The sequence below is a fragment of the Protopterus annectens genome, chromosome 8.part0, assembly GCF_019279795.1.
Source record: "Protopterus annectens isolate FY-2018-M chromosome 8.part0, PAN1.0, whole genome shotgun sequence".
In the NCBI taxonomy this organism is placed as follows: domain Eukaryota; kingdom Metazoa; phylum Chordata; order Ceratodontiformes; family Protopteridae; genus Protopterus; species Protopterus annectens.
In genome coordinates, this window is record NC_056741.1 from 217,505,765 (window position 1) to 217,525,626 (window position 19,862).

The 19,862-nt window shown below is 36.8% G+C and overlaps 1 protein-coding gene across 1 annotated transcript in view; it reads right to left on the reverse strand.

Moving 5' to 3' along the window:
- Positions 1–19,862, reverse strand: part of LOC122808195 (complement C1s subcomponent-like) — a 625,556-nt gene that overhangs the window by 149,079 nt on the left and 456,615 nt on the right. Inside the window, exon 9 of the mRNA XM_044079162.1 lies at positions 12,872–12,946. Coding sequence (XP_043935097.1) covers positions 12,872–12,946 — 75 coding nt within the window. The remainder of the gene's footprint in view (positions 1–12,871; positions 12,947–19,862) is intronic.

Consider the following 19,862-nt stretch of genomic DNA (forward strand, 5'->3'; position numbering starts at 1 on the left):
CACTCAGCAAAAATGCAGAGAGGATACCATAGCATTATTACAATTTTTAGCCACTCAAGGACACAAGGTAAACAAAAACAAACTGCAACTTTGGAAAAAACAGGTCAAATACCTGGGATATGTAATATCCAAAGAAGGCAGAATATTAAATGAAGACAGAAAAACAGCAATATTACAAGCACCTAAACCAACTACCAAGAAGGAAATGATGTCCTTCCTGGGTACTACTAACTTTTGTTGGAGTTGGATTCCAAACTATGCCTTGGAATCTGCTCCACTGATCAACTTGATATTCAAAAAGCCTATGGAAGCACAAGATTTATTACAGTGGACACCAGAAGCAGAATCAACTTTCTGCAAATTGAAACAACTGTTATCTTCTTCACAACTGTTATCTTCTTCATTAGTTTTAGGATTACCAAACTATCATAAACGATTTTTCCAAACTGTAGATTGTAAGCAAGGTTATATGACATCAGTGTTAACACAACAGCATGGGGACAAACAACGCCCCATAGCTTACTATTCATCACAGCTAGACCCAGTGGCGCGATCCTTGCCCCACTGTGTACAAGCAGTAGTCGCAGCTGCAATGGTAGTGCAGGCTTCAGCCTCAGTAGTATTGTTCCACCCTCTCACATTGAGAGTGCCTCATGCAGTCGCGATTATTTTACTGCAAGAAAAAGTAGCATATCTTTCTCCTGCTAGACATCTTTCCTGTATGACTACACTGTTGAGCCAACCTCATATGACAACTGAACGATGCACAACTTTGAATCAGTCAGCCTTGCAAACCACACTGCTGCCTGCAGGAGATTGAGCAAAAGACACTACCTAGAAAAGACCTTACAGATGTTCCCTTGGATGATGCTGAGGTGACATACTATGTGGACGGCTCGTGCAGGACGGGTCCTACAGGACAGAATCTAGTGGGGTATGCAGTAGTTTCTGATACTGAGATTTTAGAAGCAAAGTCTTTACCACACAACTTATCTGCACAAGCAGCAGAACTGATTGCTTTGACAAAGGCATGTACCTTGGCAAAAGGTAAGAGAGTGAACATTTTTACTGACAGTCAGTATGCTTTTTCTACTGTACATGATTTTGTGCAGTAGTGGAAAAATAGAGGAATGATAACATCTACTGGTAAACCAATTAATAATGCGCAATTTATTTTAGACTTGTTAGACTCTATTCAGTTACCTCAGAAAGTAGCTATTTGCAAATGCGTAGCTCATACCAAGTAACAGGATAAAATTTCAAAAGGTAATGCGAGGGCTGATACAGCTGCAAAACAAGCAGCTTCAGCTTCAAAAGTATTTCTTTTGAGTGAGGAATTGCAACCATCTGAGATTTTAGACTTAGAAATGTTAAAAACAATGCAGACACTTACTACAAATGTAGAAAAACAAAAGTGGGTAAAACGAGGAGCAATCCTTGAGAAGGGACTGTACATCTCCAAAGAAAAAAAAAACAATCTTACCGTCTAACTTGTTTAAATATGCAGCTTTGTTGAGCCATGGGCAGTGCCATGTCTCAACAGGGGGGATGGTACAGTTAGTGAATCGAGTGTTTACAACGTATGGATTTACAAACTACACAAACAATTTTTGTGCAGCATGCCATGTTTGTAACAAGCATCATGCACAAGGGGCATTAAAACCTAAGCAAGGGAGTTTCCCTACACCACCGTATCCGTTCCATACTATTTGTATGGATTTTATAGAGCTGAACAAATGCGAAAATAAGAAGTACTGCCTTGTCATTATAGATATGTTTTCCAAATGGATGGAAGCTTTTCCAACAAAAAATCCAGATGCAGCTACTGTTGCAAAAATCCTTGTTAAAAAAAAATTATTCCTAGATTTGGCATACCGGAAAAGATTTATAGTGACAACAGCACACACTTTGTAAATCAAACTATACAACAACTCAGCCGTTATTTCAGGATTTCTCTGAAAAATCATTGCACATACCACCCCCAATCTGCAGGATTAGTAGAGAGGCATAATGGGGTTTTGAAAAATAAGGTTAGGAAATTGATTAGTGAGACACAAAATAACTGGGTGTACTGTCTACCTCTGGCACTGTTGAGCATGAGAACTGTTCCAAATGCAAAAGGGTTAACTCCTTTTGAAGTTCTGTTTGGGAGGGCATATTATACACCTCAGTGGAAACCTCTCATGCCTGCAGAGCAAGAGGCTGACAGTTCGCTTGCAGGGTATATGAGGCGATTTTTGAATAACAAACTTTTGCAGTTAAATTCTGTTTCAGATAAAGAGCAAACCAGACCATCAGAAGCAGCAGTAGCCCCAGGCGCATGGGTCTGAGTGAAGGTCATGAAGAAAAAGAACTGGAGTTCTCTGAAGTGGGAAGGGCTGTACCAGGTACTACTGTCGACACCCACTGCAGTCAAGATCACAGAGCGAGCATCCTGGATTCATTTGACACATTGTAAACTGGTTAAAAACTTTGAACTGGACAAAAACCTTGTTACTGTTGTACAACGAGAACAAAATGACCAGGTATAGAGTAAACAGAGATGGAGAACAACCTCAAAAAAATTGCATGATTATTCTGATAGTTATACTGATAACATTGATCTTTTTGTTGTGGCCTTTCCTTTTCCCAGCCACAAAAATTGAACTGATCAAACATGATGCATTACTCATAGACTGGCATCCAAACTTTAACACTTACCAAGCAATTATATATGTGTATGCTGAGCCTTTCAATGTTTCGAACTGCTGGATTTGTACAGCTATACCGACAGCATACAGGGGATTATTAATGACTGCTGTCCCCCTAGGGGTCAATGAGACCTGGGAAAACTTGATTTTTGATACTACACCTGTAAAATCACAAGACAAAATAGCATTGTACCTATCTGTTACACAAAAAGGGATTGTATGTTTTTACAAAAATGACACTATTCAGGTGGGTTGGAGCAATTGCAATGTGACTATTTCTTATAAATGTTATATTAAACCTAGTAAGACTAAAACTATTTGTGATACAAACTGTGATGCATATTCCACTAAAATGCATATGAGTGTTGATGAGATACAACATAATCCTGTTCTTTTAAAACAGCTTTCTATTATTGATAAGAAAATGTTTCATGCAGGGCAAGCTTGTATCAATACTAAAGTAAAAAGTTGTTATTTTGTTTGTGGGGAAAAAAGCATATAAATGGCTACCTGAGAATTGGTCCGGCAGTTGTTTTTTGGGTTACCTGGTTCTGGCCATACGACACACTGCAGCTTTGCCTCAGGGAAAAATTCGAAACGTCAGAGAGGTCAGCAGTAAACCTAGAAGTCCGATTAAAAGACCCGAGAATCCAGTAGGATGAATCGAAGCAGTATGGAGAAACCATAACTCCGTAAAAAACAAAGATAAACTAACACACATGGACTTGAGTGACACCATTATATCATGGGCAGGCATAGCCCCTGCATATGGCGCAGTGAAATTGATTGTGGAGCTGAGAAAACTGTCTAAACTTCTCAAAGTTATGAGCAATGCAACTTTTTCTGCTCTTGAATTAGTGACTGATGAACTAAATGCTATGAGAACTGTGGTGCTTCAGAACCGCATGGCTCTCGACTTCACCCTAGCGGTGAGAGGTGGTATGTGCACTTTAATCCAACAAAATGCTGTTCGTACATTCCTGACAACCAGCACGAAATAAACAACCATCTTGAGGTGATCCAGCAAGTGTCGACCATGACCAAACCAGGCCCAAACCCTCTGACGGACTTTTTCAAGAATTTGTTTGGGGTTCCATCCTAAAAAACATCCTGATTGCCATTTCTTTGGGATTACTCCTATTAGGAGCATGCATTTGTTGTGGTATTCCCTGCATGAAAAAGTTAATCAAAGAGTTTATAGATATATCAGTTTCTGAAACTTTGTATCAAAGTACTGAAATTGAAGAATTGTTGAAAAGTGAAACACTTTCATAAGTTTAAACTGAATGACTCTCTTAACTGCAAATCCTGAATAAAAGAGGTGAGGAGAAGAAGCAAACTGCTTTTTCTTTTGAAAATAAAATTAAAAAGTATTAACAGGGGGGAAATGTTAGAAAAATATGTATTAATGTGTGTGCTTAATGCTAATTAGAAACTAAATAAGTTAACACGTTTTTCATTCTATTTTATATGCACTATTTTATATACAGCTGAATTTCATATGAGACTAAAAGATGCTTTTAAAACTGCAGTGTGCTTTCTGAACTTGCAAGATGCCCTCTATCCTAGTAATTGCTAGCACAGCAATATTCATGTTTATGCCTTTTGGAAATGTACTTGAGAAGCAGGTGATTATCTGCTAGGTCAGGAAGCAAAGAATGAACAATGCTATATTCTGTAATGTAATGATTTTAAACAATCACCTCTGTTCGAAGTATGAGAACACGCACAGCTGCAGAAGGTAGAGATAACATAGACAAAGGACTGTTGGAGAAATGAACTGCAATCTATACTTGCTTTGTGCTCAAATTAGCCATAGTACCTTGAATGGTAACATTGCATATATCTAACCGGTGGTAGCCAAGGCCACATTGTTTTTCTTAGGAAGTTTCTCACAAAAATTGATAGTACAAGCAGAAAATCATATAAACAAGCACTACAAAATGATGATGTTAAAACATGTGATTTACTACATCAGCTTGGTAGGCAATGTCTTATTAGAAAATGTATAAAAATGCCTGCATTTCCTGATTCTAGTTTGACAAACTCTGTATTAGCACGTTTTTGTCTCCTTGCTGCAAGATTAAAGTACCTTAACCTGAACCTACCATGTATTGATCATTTTTAAAGTATATTTTTCCTTTGACACATGCATGTCCACAGCTATAGTGCTTTGGCTTTATTGGCCTGAATTTGTCCATTAGATGATTTAAAAAGAAAAAAGTCATAAGCATTCCGAATCACCATATAGATGAAACACCTGATGTTCTTAAGGATCATTTGCATATATCTCATGTGCCTCTAATAAAAGAGGTTTTAGGAATCGCACAGTAGAAATTCTAGCTTGGCTAGATTTGTTTTTTTAGTTTTTACTGATTGTTTTTTCTGTGTGACCTTTTTACTCGTTTTAGTTGAGATATTTTGCAGACACCCTAATGGTAATGGACATCACCTGGGTAAAACAGACCTGTGTTTCTAATGCTTAGTCAAACAGTCCACATGTGCTGAGGCCATAATATGTATGCCCACAGCTAGTGGGGTTTGGCTTTATTGGCCTGAATTTGTTTATTATGTGACATAAAAAGAAAAAAAAGTCACAGACATTCAAAATTGCCAGATAGCTGAAATACCAGCTGTTCTTAAGGGTCATTTTCATTTGTATGTCTATATATATATATATATATATCTATATATATCTATATATCTATATATATATATATATATATATATATATATATATATATATATATATATGGGTACATTTCAATCAACTGACAAGTCGGAAGACCGACATTCACTCCACCGACACATTAAAACATCGACAGCACAAACACGGAAATTTCACAGGTAAGACTTTTAAATTCGCTAATCAAGCCTACCATGGTTTAGGAAGTGTGGCAGTGTTATGCATGTGTGGTAGGCATGATTAGCGAATTTAAAAGTCTTACCTGTGAAATGTCCGTGTTTGCGCTGTCGATGTTTTAATGTGTCGGTGGAGTGAATGTCGGTCTTCCGACTTGTCGGTCGATTGAAATGTACCCATATATATATATCCCATGTGCTTCTAATACAAGAGATTTGAGGAATCGCACAGTTTAAATTCTAGTTTGGCTAGAATTTTCTTTTAGTTTTTACTGAATGTTTTTTCTCTGACCTTTTTACTCATTGTTTTAGTCTATTTACTTACTATATCATAGTAACCTAATATTCGGTAACCTATTGCATTTCTCCACATATTTAATTTCAGTGTACTATCCCTATCCTTTGCTCTCTTTACCAGTGCCTCTCCTTCTGCCCAAAATATACTGCACCCTCTCTCTTCACCACTTAATACCTTAAAAATCTCCTCTTCTCCTCCATGTCTTTCTTTTTTTTCACTGTTATGCATACACAACCATGTAAAATGCAAAGAAAATGTACTTTACTTTGATTTAGCTATATATGCTGTTGAGTTAGGTATGTATATTGTTTATATTTCTAAAAGATATGATTGATCTCATAATCTTAAGATATGCTGCTGTGGTCTATTCCTTTGTGAATGTCTTATGTCCTTATCTATGTTAAAACGATTTGTTAAATTTGTCAATATCTTTTTTTCTTTTTTTTTTCTTTTTTTTGTGGATCTTTTTTCCCTGGGCTTCCACTGAAAAGGGGTACTCTGTATGCCCAGGCAGAGTATCCAAGAAAAGCAAATGCAATAAATACATAACATAAGTAAATAATTGTTTTGGACTGTAGTCAATTAGGATGTCTATGGCATCATTATGGGTGGTGTTAAGCAGGCTGAGGTTAAAAGTCTCCAAGTTCTAAAGGATTATAAATGTGTTAACTTGTGGTTAGGCTAAGAGTTTTGAAGTTTCCTAAAGTAGCATGGGTAGAAGGAAGTTAGGCCACTGTGACTTTGACAGCTTTGCTATTTTTATTGAGTATTTTGACAGGTAGCCATTTAGGAAGACAGTCAGAGGGTGGGCTTCTTTCAAATATCAGTTGAACATTTAAGTGGGCTTTGTAAAGTATGATGGTTCTTCCTCCATTTTGGCTCCAGTTTTAGCATCTAAGTAGTAGTAGTTGTGTTAGAATATGAAGTGGTGAATATCAGGGTTATATTTTTTAATTCAAGATTTCATAACAACTACCGGATCAAGATTATGCCATGTGATAAGACCATTAATTTGGTCCATTGTGTTTCATATGCTATATGCATTTGTTACTGAGCAGGTGAGTGGAGGTGGGAGTGGGGATGAGGTGCTACTGAACAGATAACTGGAGGGGGAGTGGATGGGGTGTTACTGAGCAGGTGACTGGTCAGGTAGTGGGATGGGGTATTACTGAGCAGGCGAGTGGAGGGGGGGATGCAGTGGGATTCAATAGTACTTTACAGAAGAAGTAGTAGAATAAAGAGGTAAACTCATTTTAGGAGAACTTTATAGATATTTGTGGGAAGCATATGACTGTGTCTGTTATGTGGGGTCAGAGGGGAGACTTAATTGGAGAGTTGTTGGGGATGTAGTGTGATGCATGATTAAGAAGATATTGTGGAATGTTATGGAAGGTGGGGTGGACCGGAGAGGAATGGAGTGTGTGGTAGCTAACAATTGATAGATTATTTTTTGGGGCACATACAATGTAATTATAGTATATTATAGCATAGAATAGTATATTTAGGGTGATTTATTATTGAATACTATGTCCATCAGCCTTCTGTGGCCTTACCTTCTCAAAAGTCCAAATGGAGTTTCTCAAGACACTTGGAAAGGAAGGCTGCTATTGCTATTGATTTATCCCTGGCTCAGACAATGCACTGTGCTTCTAACAGCCTACAAGAGCTAAGCCTTTAATCTAATCTTTATTAACTCAGCATGTAACGGCATTTACTAAATTAGCCTCAAACCTACTAAATTTGGGTTTATATAAGCACCACCATAACCAGATCAACCTCATATGCCCATGCTTCTTCATGCATCTTCATACACATTTTTATTTATTTATTCAAGATTTGTTTACCGGGAAAGTCCAACTGGGGATGAAGCCAATTTTCAGCAGAGACCCTGGGAGAAACACTCCAGATGCATGAGTTTGTAATGTGGAAGTACCCAGAGAAAACCCACATGAATGCAAGAAGGACATGTACCCTCCACACAGAAGGTACTCCAGCTGAGAATTGAACCAGAGAGCCTCTTGCTGTGAGGCGGCAATGCTACTGCTGTACCACTGCACCATATCACCAGTTTAGGAGCATTAAGTCTATGTCTCCAATTCGTGACTGACCTTTGTCACTGGCAAATATCTGAAATTTAACTGTTTATCCCCCCCCCAAGATTGGTATCAGCCACTCACTTCTTTCCATCCCTTCCCGTATCTAGCTCATCCAGCTTCTCAGCCACTAATTACATACGGGCCATCTTGGTTGTAGTCAGGGCTTGACCACCCTATATCATTGAGCTGGGTGATTCTCTCCTACCTTTGAGAGCAAATTGATAAGTCAGTGGTCTTGTCTTTTAAACTCTAGCTAGATTGACTTCTAGTTATCCCCGTCCTTTACCACTTTTTCATTTTATGAGCTGTTTCAAAGCATTTTCATCTATGAAAGGGAAAAAATCAGTTCAAATGTTCTAATCTGCAGAATTACTAATTTTCCAGTCTTCCTGAGAAGAAATATTTCTTTTGCATACCCACATTTACGTATGCGATTCCAAATTCAGTTTAACTGTTTCATACTTCTCCATCTCTCTCTCTCTGTATCCTTATTTTTTGTAAATTGTTTTACCATCATTCTAAAGTGATCTAATAATCGTTTATCTGTGCTTTTGCTACATTTACTTCATATTCGTATCCTTTTTTTCCTGCCATTATTCCTGTTATGTTCATTTTATTACAATATATTTCTTTCTATCTTTATATGGCATCTTCTTCATCACTTAACTGTTTTCTGATGTTACCCAAATAGTTTTTATCGCTTGTGGACATTACTGAGCCATTATTTCTGTACCCTGTCTTTGCTGCCTTGGAATTATTCCTATCAAATGGCCAATGACACTTGTAATGATCTTTTGTTCATTCGAAACTGTCCAAACTATGACTCTTGAATGTATTCTAAATTTAGTTGCCTTAAGTTTGACTTATGAAATCAAAGATGACCCTTATTAACATTTGGTACACATAGCAATCAATTACAAATATTTTTAATATCCCACCTGTCCATTACATTATCTCAAAATGAAGCCTCACTCTCTGTCTTAAATTTACTGCCATGTGCATCCACCAACACTGCCCATAGTGTCTAATATCATCATCTGACTTCTCCATGTTTTTTTTTGGCTGATGTTGTTTGTTTATTCAATCACTTACTTACTTAGTTACTTAATTACTCACTTATTTATAATTTGTCACCTAGGTAGGTAGACTGGTCATGTAGCCTTTGTCAGTCTAAATTCACTACACAATGCAGAAACAAGCAGATATAATTTACTAATTTTACTAATTTACTATTTACTTTATAATTTATATGTATAATTTACTCATTTCTTATTAATTTTACTAATTTTCCACTGTTCATATGAGTGCAATATAGTTAATGTCCATATTTAAATGTGCAATTATAACTGTCTGTTGTTCACATGTACCCTTATAAGACAAATTCAAGAGTGCGATACACACTGTGCAATATCTATATGTTGTTCTATCTATTTCTATTTATATGTTATGTTTTTGTGATGCCAAATTACTTTTTTTTTTTACAAAAATATTTTTCTGAATGTATGTCCTTGCACCGGGAACGAGGCAATGCAATTTTAGTGCTGACTATTCCAAGGCAAATAAGATAAAAGATAATCCACAGACAGGAAGAACCGAACCAAAAAGCACAAAGTGCAGCTTTATTGAACAAACAGGTCAATAAATCAAGCGCTTTCACCAGGCAAATACCTGGCTTTCTCAAGATAAAAAGTAGTGTGACTGAAAAGTTTAAATACTTAAGCATCTGATCACATGGTACTTAATTAGTTCAACAAACATCCACTTAAGAAGGCAGTTAATTAGTAACTGAACTTAGTGAGTGAAAAGTATGCATATGAAAATGCAGAATAAAAGTTCAAATAGTGAAAACACTAAAAAATCATTTAAAAATCATTTAAAAATCATTTAAAAATCATTTAAAAATGATGTACAAATGTGTGCATAAAAAATTCACAAACGTGTAAGATAAAAGACATTTACTAGTTGTAACAAGAAAATCATAGCCTAGCCCTTCTCAGCTTTAGTACACTGGATATATTAATAGCCTCATTGAGACCAGGGGATTTTGCAGCATTAAGTCTAAGCTGCCATAAAAGCTCTTTGTATTCAAGGCGGGCTTCCCAGTCACCTCCTCTGGCATCCTGGGTCACCTGTTCAAGAACCATAAACTTAAGTTTCATGTTAGGGCAAGAAGCAAGATGTTTAAAAAAAGCATTAGTGTCCTTCTTTTTTGTAATGTCATATTGATGTTCATAAATTCTTTTTCTAAGGGGTCTCTCAGTCTTCCCTATGTAGAAACTGCAACATTCTGTGCATAATCCTAAATACACCAACCCTTTTGCTCCGCAGTTGTAATATCGGTCAGCGTTAAATCTAAAATTTCTAGATGGAAGATAAAAAGAACTATCATTCATGATAAAGGAACACTGCTTGCATGCCCCACATTTATAGGTACCAAGTTTAGGGGAACAATGCCTTGAATCTGATAGATGCTTTCTTTCAAATAACCCTTTTAGGTTAATATCCCTTCTAGTCACAAATTTGGGACGTTCCTGAATTATCCCTTTAAAGTCATCGTGCAGCATCAAAAGTGGCCAGTGTTTAAGCACTGTGTGTTCCACCAGTTGGGAATCCTGTGAAAATGTGTAAATAAAACTATTATGTAAGTTAAAGTATTCCAAATTCTCAAACTGCTCAACTTGCTGAAAGCCATTACCTAACAGCGGAAAATACTTGGTTTGTCTATTATCTGTCACTTCTTGGGCCATGTTGTTAACCAAGGAGGCAGGGTAACCTCTTTCTAAAAAAAGTTTTTTTAAGAACTCAACTTCTTCAAGAAAATGTTCATCAGTGCTAGACATCTTAGATGCACGAATGAATTGCCCCTTAACCAAGCCCTTCTTCTGGTGAAATGGGTGACCACTGTCAAAATGAAGGTATGAATTTATTTATTTTATTTATTTAACATTTGTTGACCGGGAATGTCCGACTAGGTTCCACAGAGCCTGTTTTCAGCGGAGGCCCGGGGAGAAATGCTCCAGATGCATGTCTTTGGAATTAGAAAAGGTGGCTTTCCTAAATACCTTGGATTTAAAGATGTGATTACAGTAGTCCTTCTGTATTGATATATCCAGGTAGTTCAGTACGTCCTTACTAACATTATAAGTGAAAGATAGAAAGTGTGTGGTAGAATTAATATAACTCATGAACTCAAGAAAGTTGCTCAGGGTTCCTTTCCACACTAGGCAGATGTCATCAAGGTATCGCTTATAATGGACTATGTATCTATTGACTATTCCACCTTTATGTAGGTACTCTTACTTACATGTACTATGTGTTACTCTAGATTCATATGAACATTGGCTTTTTTTGACATACAACTTTTCCTCTTCCCTTTGTTGTATAGTGTGCTTCTCCTTTTTCATGTTAGTCACTGTGTTTACTGTTAAACATTATTTTTTGAGTTGTGTCTTCCTTTGCATAGCTATTGTTAATAATGTTGTACAAAAAGCAATCAAATTGAATCAAAATGCTAGTATAAGGCTAACAAATAAAATCCACAGAATAATAATAATTGTACCATCATTGAACAGATTATTTAACATAAGCAGTGATATGGTGCACACAGTAAGCAACAATAAAATGTTTATAAAAGAAAAGCAAACAATGTTGTTGTGAACTTTGACATTTTTAATAAAAACAGCAATACTTCAAGTAGCTACCAAAGTAAAGAAAAATAAATGCAATTAAGGAATAGATTGTGTGGTAAATTAGATATTTAGACCCTTAGATAGAAAGCTTTCCTCTTTGAGTTTCACTGTGCATGGACAACCAGTAGGTTTTTTTTACCATTTGGTATTCAAACCCCAGCAATTACCCACCATTTATCACCTTTTAGTGCTTACCACTAGATCAAAACATTAGCCTTCCCGCAGAGTAAGGAATTCAGACAGGATTTTTTCCACTCCCCTTTTTGCTTCGTTCTTTTTTCACCATCATATTGTTCCTATTCATTGATAGGTCTACTATCTCATACTTTTACCCCTGGATGTTCTTTGATTTCGAACTGGGGCTGGCATGGATCTTAAAGGCATCATACTTCCTCTGTGGTATTCTAATTGAGAATTAGTTAGCAGACAAGGTTGATCAGAGGAGCCAACCACCAACTTACAAATGGTATTAGCAGACAATGTAATCTATACGTATGATTGATCATAGATATGCATCCTGAGGCACAAGCACTTCATTTTAATTGTCAAGTTCAATGCCATAGCTAGCTCATCTGCTCCCCTCTAAATGGTTCTGGAGTTATTTAAAGAAAAGGATCTTCTGAAAAAATGAAAGACCCCAAAAATGACTTCTGTACCTTAATAACTACATGAAGGTGGCTGCTGCAACTGTAAGAAGCATCTTGCTATACTTACGAATATACACTGATCTTAACCACAGCAACTGCAGTATTGAGCTTAACAATGGCAAATGCAGCATCAGCATTCATTTATGAAGTGCCATTATCCTTATGGTTTTATAAATAAATGTTCATACGGTAGTTCCATCCTGTTCCCACCTATCCATCATGCCGCATAACAGTTTGCACAAAGAGCAACCTTCCACTTTACCTACCCTTGGTTATGGTTATGCTACTGGTGAGATAATCCTATTTTTCCTATAAGGTATGTGTGCCTTTTGTAGTTGTTTTAAATTTGATAATCTAATAAAGATGTTTAAAAATACTTAGACAAAGGGTGAGTGTTGTAAAATTATGCAGTCTCTGTACTTTTGTAACTTTTGTTCTGCGACCTAAGCTAAGAAAGATTTATACCTGACTGAAATATGCAGCTTCATCTGTTTAGATTTTGAAGTTGCTGCAAGAACGAAAAAGTATACTTTTATGTTCCATTATTGTAAGGGATAATAAGACTACATTGGGAGAAGAGATACCTTACCTGGAATGCAAGTTGGAACGGCAGTCCCAAGATCTGGATTTCTCCACGACCCTTGTGCATCACACTGATAAATGCCTAAAGAGAGTAAAATAGAGTAAATTATGCATGTTACCCATAGACTCAGCTGCATTTTATAAGAAGAAACAATAAGGTGCAGTTATGAAAACACATTGTTGGCATATGGTAATTTAAAATGATCAGTTCTAATTTTAGTTAATTACATTTAAAATGGTTATCATGCTAATTAACTAATTTATAAATATACATATGTTTCTCCAACACAAAGAGGGCTAATGCTCTGACTATGACCCAGGCAGTCCAATTTCATCTGACAGCTCAGTTGCCTGGTGGAGCTGTGGCTCAGGAACCTGTTAGAGCTGGCTAGGTAAAAGAGGAATGATAAGGCACTGGACTTCTTCCCCATTTAAGGAAGAAAAATAAGGTGGCATGCAGGGGGCATGGGTGATTTGTGAGCTCCATAGGCGATACCAGGGCTAAAGCAAGAGCAATTTCACATTAGGTGGTTATACATAGATGGTTGTATGACCACTTAAGTGAAAGTGTTACCTTTCTGATGCCATTGCAGGTCCACTTGATGTTGTCAACCCTGCATATCAGTTAAAGAAAGAACATAAAGGAGAAAATCCTCTACAAGCTACAATGAGACAGGTTCTTGCATAGCCATGCCCCACTCCTGCTGTATGGTGTCTCTACTCCCTATGGAATCTATATAAGGGAGACCTGGCATCTATATGTGTATAGCCTTCCCGGAAAGAAACCACTCCCAGTGTAGGTCATGTGGTTGGAAAATGTTCAGAGAGCCAAAAGGACAGAGCATTTTGGCAGCTGAGGAGAGGAGCAATTCACCTGTAGATGGGAGCAGAAAAAGTAACTGGCAGTATACAGTAAAGTAATGCGATATGAAGACATCAACATGTATTTTAAAGGGGGAAAGAAAAAAAGGTATAACCTCAATAAAGATGACTTAAAATAGTTAACAAAAAATTTCAACATTATGTGAGAAAAACTGTTTTTTTTTTTTTTGCTTATTAGGACTAAGCAAACAATAATGAATTCTTTCATTAGGACTGCTTGGGGTTTCAATTTTGTATTTGTACAAGGCTGCCATAATGCTGAGTTGAGGAATATTCCCTTACCCAGAATTATGAAATCTCAAAGTAGGTGTATTTAATTAGCAGGCTGTGTAGTGAGGTACAGCCCTGACATGATCATATTTATACACAGTCCCAGTAGCTCTTGAACTTACTTAAAAAATTGTCTGAATTCTTATTAGCTTAAACATGGTAATTAGGTGCACATAAAATCATATTATATGCACACGCAATAACACTACTTCTAAATTATCTTATTTGGATTTCTAAAAAGCACATTGGTCAAACAAACTAAAAGCTATAATAATGTAGTCAATAGTGGGTACTCTTGCCTCTCACCAGTTTAAATGGCCAAACTAAGGGAAAACCCACAATTAATTTTTATCAGTATTGTAGCCTTATATAATATTCTTATCATTATGCATAATTGATCTAGATTTTATAATATACTGCCATATCACCAAATCAGAGGCTTTGATCACATCAAATTTGATCAAATTTGAACCCAATCTGCCTACGTCCTTTCTAATTTCAAGTGCCATAATCAAACTAAAGATGCCTACTTGCCTCAGCCATGATTCTTCGGGTCTATATTAGAACACCGAAGTTTCAAAACTTCGAGTGTTCTAATATTGATTCATTTTCAGAGAATGCTGAAAATATCGAAGAAACAGAAAACCAGATTTTTTCCTAGGGAAAGAATTCAGATGTCCGTTTCTGTTGCTTCGGTATTTTCAGTGCTGTGGTGGAAAGTTACGGGTCAGGTTCAGGTAAGTGTACGATTGTATGGACATGAGGGTTAGGGCAGGTTAGGTGAGTTAGGGTTAGGGCGTAGGTCAGGTAAGTGTGCAATTGTGTGGACATGAGGGTTAGGGCACGGGAGAGGTGACTGTGCGATAGTGACGTACCTTAGAGTTAGGGTTTGGGTTAAGGTAAGTGAATAGTTAGTGGTGTATGTATTGTTTAGTGTAGGGTTAGGTGTAAGAGTTTAGGTGCATGTGTGTGGATTGCTGTTTGTTTGGTGTGTTTGTGTTGTGTGTATTTGTTTTGGAACAGCAAATTTTTTCCCTAGGAAAAACATTCGCTGTTCTTTATGTTCGATGTTTTCAACTTTAATTGAACAGGGTTCGATATTAGAACGTTAAAAGTTTTGTAACTTCATTGTTCTAATATAGACCCGATTCTTCACTCCCCCACAAACAAAAAATATACTGTGCTGGAAATATTATTAGCACAAGTATTTTTATAGTTCTATTAGTTAGTGCCATGAGTATTATTCAGTAATCTATGCTCAAAGCAAAAATCAAACAATAATGTGCTGAATCATCTCTGCTTTTACCATCTATAATTATCAAAAATGTATTGTCTTTTAAGACAGTTGTGTGACACAGGGAGATAAAGCCTTGATTATGATGTAGGTGACCCAAACTCAGTTAATGGCATAGATGTTAGTAGAAGCTAACTGGGGAGGATGAGAATTAATGGCTTTTGCCAGCATGCCCATTCTGTGAGAAAGAGGGTGGTTATGCCTCATGACATGGGTAATACCAAGCGGGAGCTGTAGCTCAACTATTCTGTGAGAAAGAAGGTGGTTGTGGCTCATGACATGGGTGATGCCAAGCGGGAGCAGTAGGTCAACCATTCTGTGAGAAAGGAGGTGGTTATGGCTCATGACATGGGTGATACCAAGTAGGAGCAGTAGGTGTTACACTCAATGGAGTCTAAGCTTGCCAGGTATGCTTTGAGTACATTCACACTCATAAGCCAAGGGAAACACAGCATGTGGGGTATGCTTCCCCTCAGGAGGCAATACCACAGCTCAGAAAAGCTGCTTAGGGGTGCAGCAACTCCTATGGGGAGATAGTAGTAAATTCAGCAGGATGGGAAATCTGGCCCACTCCCTACAAACAGAGTCTCACAGTGGGCCAAGATAGATTCATGGGAAGAAATTAATGGTTTGTATAGCTCTGACTTAGCCATGGAATGGCCAAATTCTATTTCCCTGGAACCAATGGGGCACTTGGATGCAGGTATAGTAGCCACTGGGTTAGGTCCTGCGGGAAACTATATATATATGTTATGGTTCTATTTTCATTCACCAAAAACATACATCTCTGAAACTCACATCATGGACACCAACTCTCCAAAACATCACTTTAACAAAACTGAGGTCTATTGAAACACAGCTGTACAAAACACAGCAACTACACAAAAATAACATTTACACACAGTCCCCCTGCAGCTCCTACACCCCATGAAATTATATATACCAACTCTGAGATTGCACTACAGTTGGGAAAAGGGTAAATTTCCATATCTGCACTGTACTGTGAGTGTGTTTCATACAGCTGTGTTTTGATAGACTGAAGTTTTGTTAAAATGACATTTTGGAGAGTTGGTGTCTGCAATGTGAGTTTCGGAGATGTTTGTTTTCAGTCAATGAAAGTAGATGCACACATATATATATATATATATATATATATATGTGTGTGTGTGTGTGTGTGTGTGTGTGAGTGTGTGTTTGCGTGTATGGACTTGGGTACCTCCCAAACCTGAAGAGTTAAATACTTAGACTCTGTAACAAACACAGAAACAATTCTGCAGCAGAAAATTGAGAAATTTTGTATTAGGTCACCTGGTTCAGGGATTTTATCTTTTGAGTTCATAGGTAAGTACTAGGATATTTGCCCTTGTGGATCATTTTAAGCTTAACTAATTTTCCTTAGTGAGGATCAAACCTTGTATTTCCTGTCTGTGATGCAAACATCTTTACCATCATGCCAAACTCCCAAACCTGAAGAGTTAAATATGTAGACTTTGTAACAAACACAAAAATAATTCTGCAGCAGAAAATTGAGAAATTTTGTATTAGGTCATCTTGTTCAGGGATTTTATCTTTTGGGTTCATAGGTAAGTACTAGGATATCTGCCCTTGTGGATCATTTTAAGCTTAACCAATTTTCCTTAGTGAGGATCAAACCTTGTATTTCCTGTCTGTGATGCAAACATCTTTACCATCATTCCAGACTCTAATCCCCTTATGCTAAAAGTTATTAACTGTATCTTTTTAATTTCGGGTCTATATTAGAACATCGAGGTTTCAAACCTTCGAATGTTCTAATATCGAACCCTATGCAGTGAAAGCTTAAAATATCGAAGCAACAGAAACCCGAATTTTTTCCTAGGGAAATAATTTGGTTGTCCGTTTCTGTTGCTTCGGTATTTTCAGCACTGTGGTGGAAAGTTACGGGTCAGGTTCAGGTAAGTGTGCGATTGTGTGGATGTGAGGGTTAGGGCGGGTTAGGTGAGTTAGGTTTAGGGTGCGGGTTAGTTATGTGTGCGATTGTGTAGACATGAGGGTTAGGGTGAGTTAGGTGAGTTAGGGATAGGGAGTGGGTGAGGTGAGTGTGCAATAGTGACGGACCTTAGGGTTAGGGTTTGGGTTAAGGTAGTTGGATAGTTAGTGGTGTGTGTATAGTTTAGTGTAGGGTTAGGTGTAAGATTTTAGGTGTATGTGTGTGGATTGCTGTTTGTTTGGTGTGCTTGTGTTGTGTGTATGTGTTTTGGAACAGTGATTTTTTTCCCCTAGGAAAAAAATCGATATTCTGACAGTTTGAGATTGTAAGCTTTCACTTACATAGGGTCGATTAATCACCGTTCGCTTTTTTAAGCGGTTGGTCATCTAATATAGAGTCTTAATTTCTTCCTTTCAAATGCAATGTGGAGTCTTTCTAAGCCAAATCATCAAATGCTCAAAATACTTTTCGCATAATTCACGATATAATTTTTCAATACACTTACAAGACACTGACATAATTCCACTAAATGAACACTGAAGACTTACAGACAGATCCAAAGTCTGAGTAATATATTTCTAAATTTCTGGTATCTACACTGTTTTGTCATAGGTTTAACCATCTCATCAACATATCTAACGTGCTGCTGAATTTTCAGGTCTATATTAGGAGAATGAAAACCTAACTGAGCAAATCCCAGTTGAGCGACACATAAAGAGCAAAAAAAAACACTAATATCACAAAAATGAACAGAGCTCGCCATAGGGAATTTGTCCCTTTACTTCAATGTAGTGCGATCTCAGAGTTGATATATTTAAGTAGGGGGTGTGTGGGGTGTGCTGGGGGGCTTGCCCCATGCATAAAACACTTAGTGAGAGTTTACATGTTTTACTTGTTTAGTTTATCGGGTTCAATATTAACGTTTTTTGCTCTTTATGTGTCTCTCAACTGGGATTCGCTCAGTCGGGTTTTTGTTCTCCTAATATAGACCTGAATTTTCTTATGATAAAAGCATTTATCTAATCTCTTTTTCAAGCATTTCCTCTCTAATTTTTATTCTTCTCACCAATATATTTATCATATTCTGCTTTTAATTAGTTGGATATTTATTCTGATTGCCCAGAGTAGCTAATTGTTTAACAATGGTATTCTCCTAATGAATCACATATGTTGACAAGCATGGTTCTAGGTGGGACCAGGACATGTATACCCTGCCTTAGAATACTAAAAGGAATACACATTACACACCTAAGCCTTATGATATACTGCACCCTGGCATATATCAGCCACCGTAAAGTATTACTTTACAGTCTGACATTTGCATGTCTATGGTATGCCAGGTCTAAATGGCACTGAATGAGACAAACTGCACATGTATCAAAGCAGATAAAGACACCTGTGATCAGGTAATGCACTTACCATCAGGTCAGTCTACATTATCATGAAACAGCTGTTAAATTCTAGTGGTAGGAAGAAAAGAAGAACAATTCCACTTGTAATTATTATGACACAAAGCAAAGCAAGGCTAAAAGCATCGATGAAACTAATTAGCAACCATGCAAGCCTGGTAGAAAATCAGATGACTAAGCAATACACTAATACAACTCCAATCCCACATACATGTCTGAAAACCTGGACCGACTTCAAAGAATTTTCCCTCAGGTAGATAACAAATGCTGGAGATGTAATGGAAAAGAGAGAGGTAACTGGGAACACATGTTTTAGGAGTGTAATGAGTTTGTAGACTGTTAAACTTCTCTATAGAGTAGGATGTCAGAAACATTGCTGATGCAAATGGCTGTAGCTAAGGAAATAATTATTTTAAGCTGGGACATAGGATCTGTATTTTTTATACTTAGTACAGCCTTATTAAGAGTTTAGTGTTATTCCCTGACAAAAAAAAAAAAAAAAAACAATTACTATAAAATAGAAATCAAAATCTAAAGCAAAGGTAATTGAAGTGACGGATATTATAAAAGAGGTAAAAGAACTAGAGGTGGGATCTTTAGAAAAGGGAATGAGTAATTATATGAAAATAAGTGGAATTTGTGGGAACAGTACATGCTGAATAATGTTTACAAGGAATGAGGTTTGCAGAAAAGCAGGAACTGAGCAATATATGTAATGTTGGAGTGAATAATAACTGTTAAAATGAAAGAAAACATTTGTATTGCATATGGTGCATTAATATAAAAGTGTTAATATGAGTTGCTTTCTTTTCTTTTAACATATGTGTGTCTGTATTTTAATTGCCAATTTAATAAAGGTGTTTAAATTGTTTAAAATGAGCCAATTGATGTGAAAGATGGAGTGCTACTTCCTCATATCATTATTTTCCTTGCCAGACTACAGGATAAATTCAGAAAAAGATAAGAAGCAAAATGAAGTCTGTACAGTGTAAAAGCAAGAAAAAATCACGATAAGCAGTGTTGCTACCAAAAGAATTCTGAACATTTTTGAAGGAGTATAACAAATTACTCCTGCTTAAGGCTGTAGCATTAGCAAACCATTTTTACATACTTCATCCTGCCATAAAAGTTTTATATCCTTCACCAATAGATAACAAATCCCATTTTATCTCTT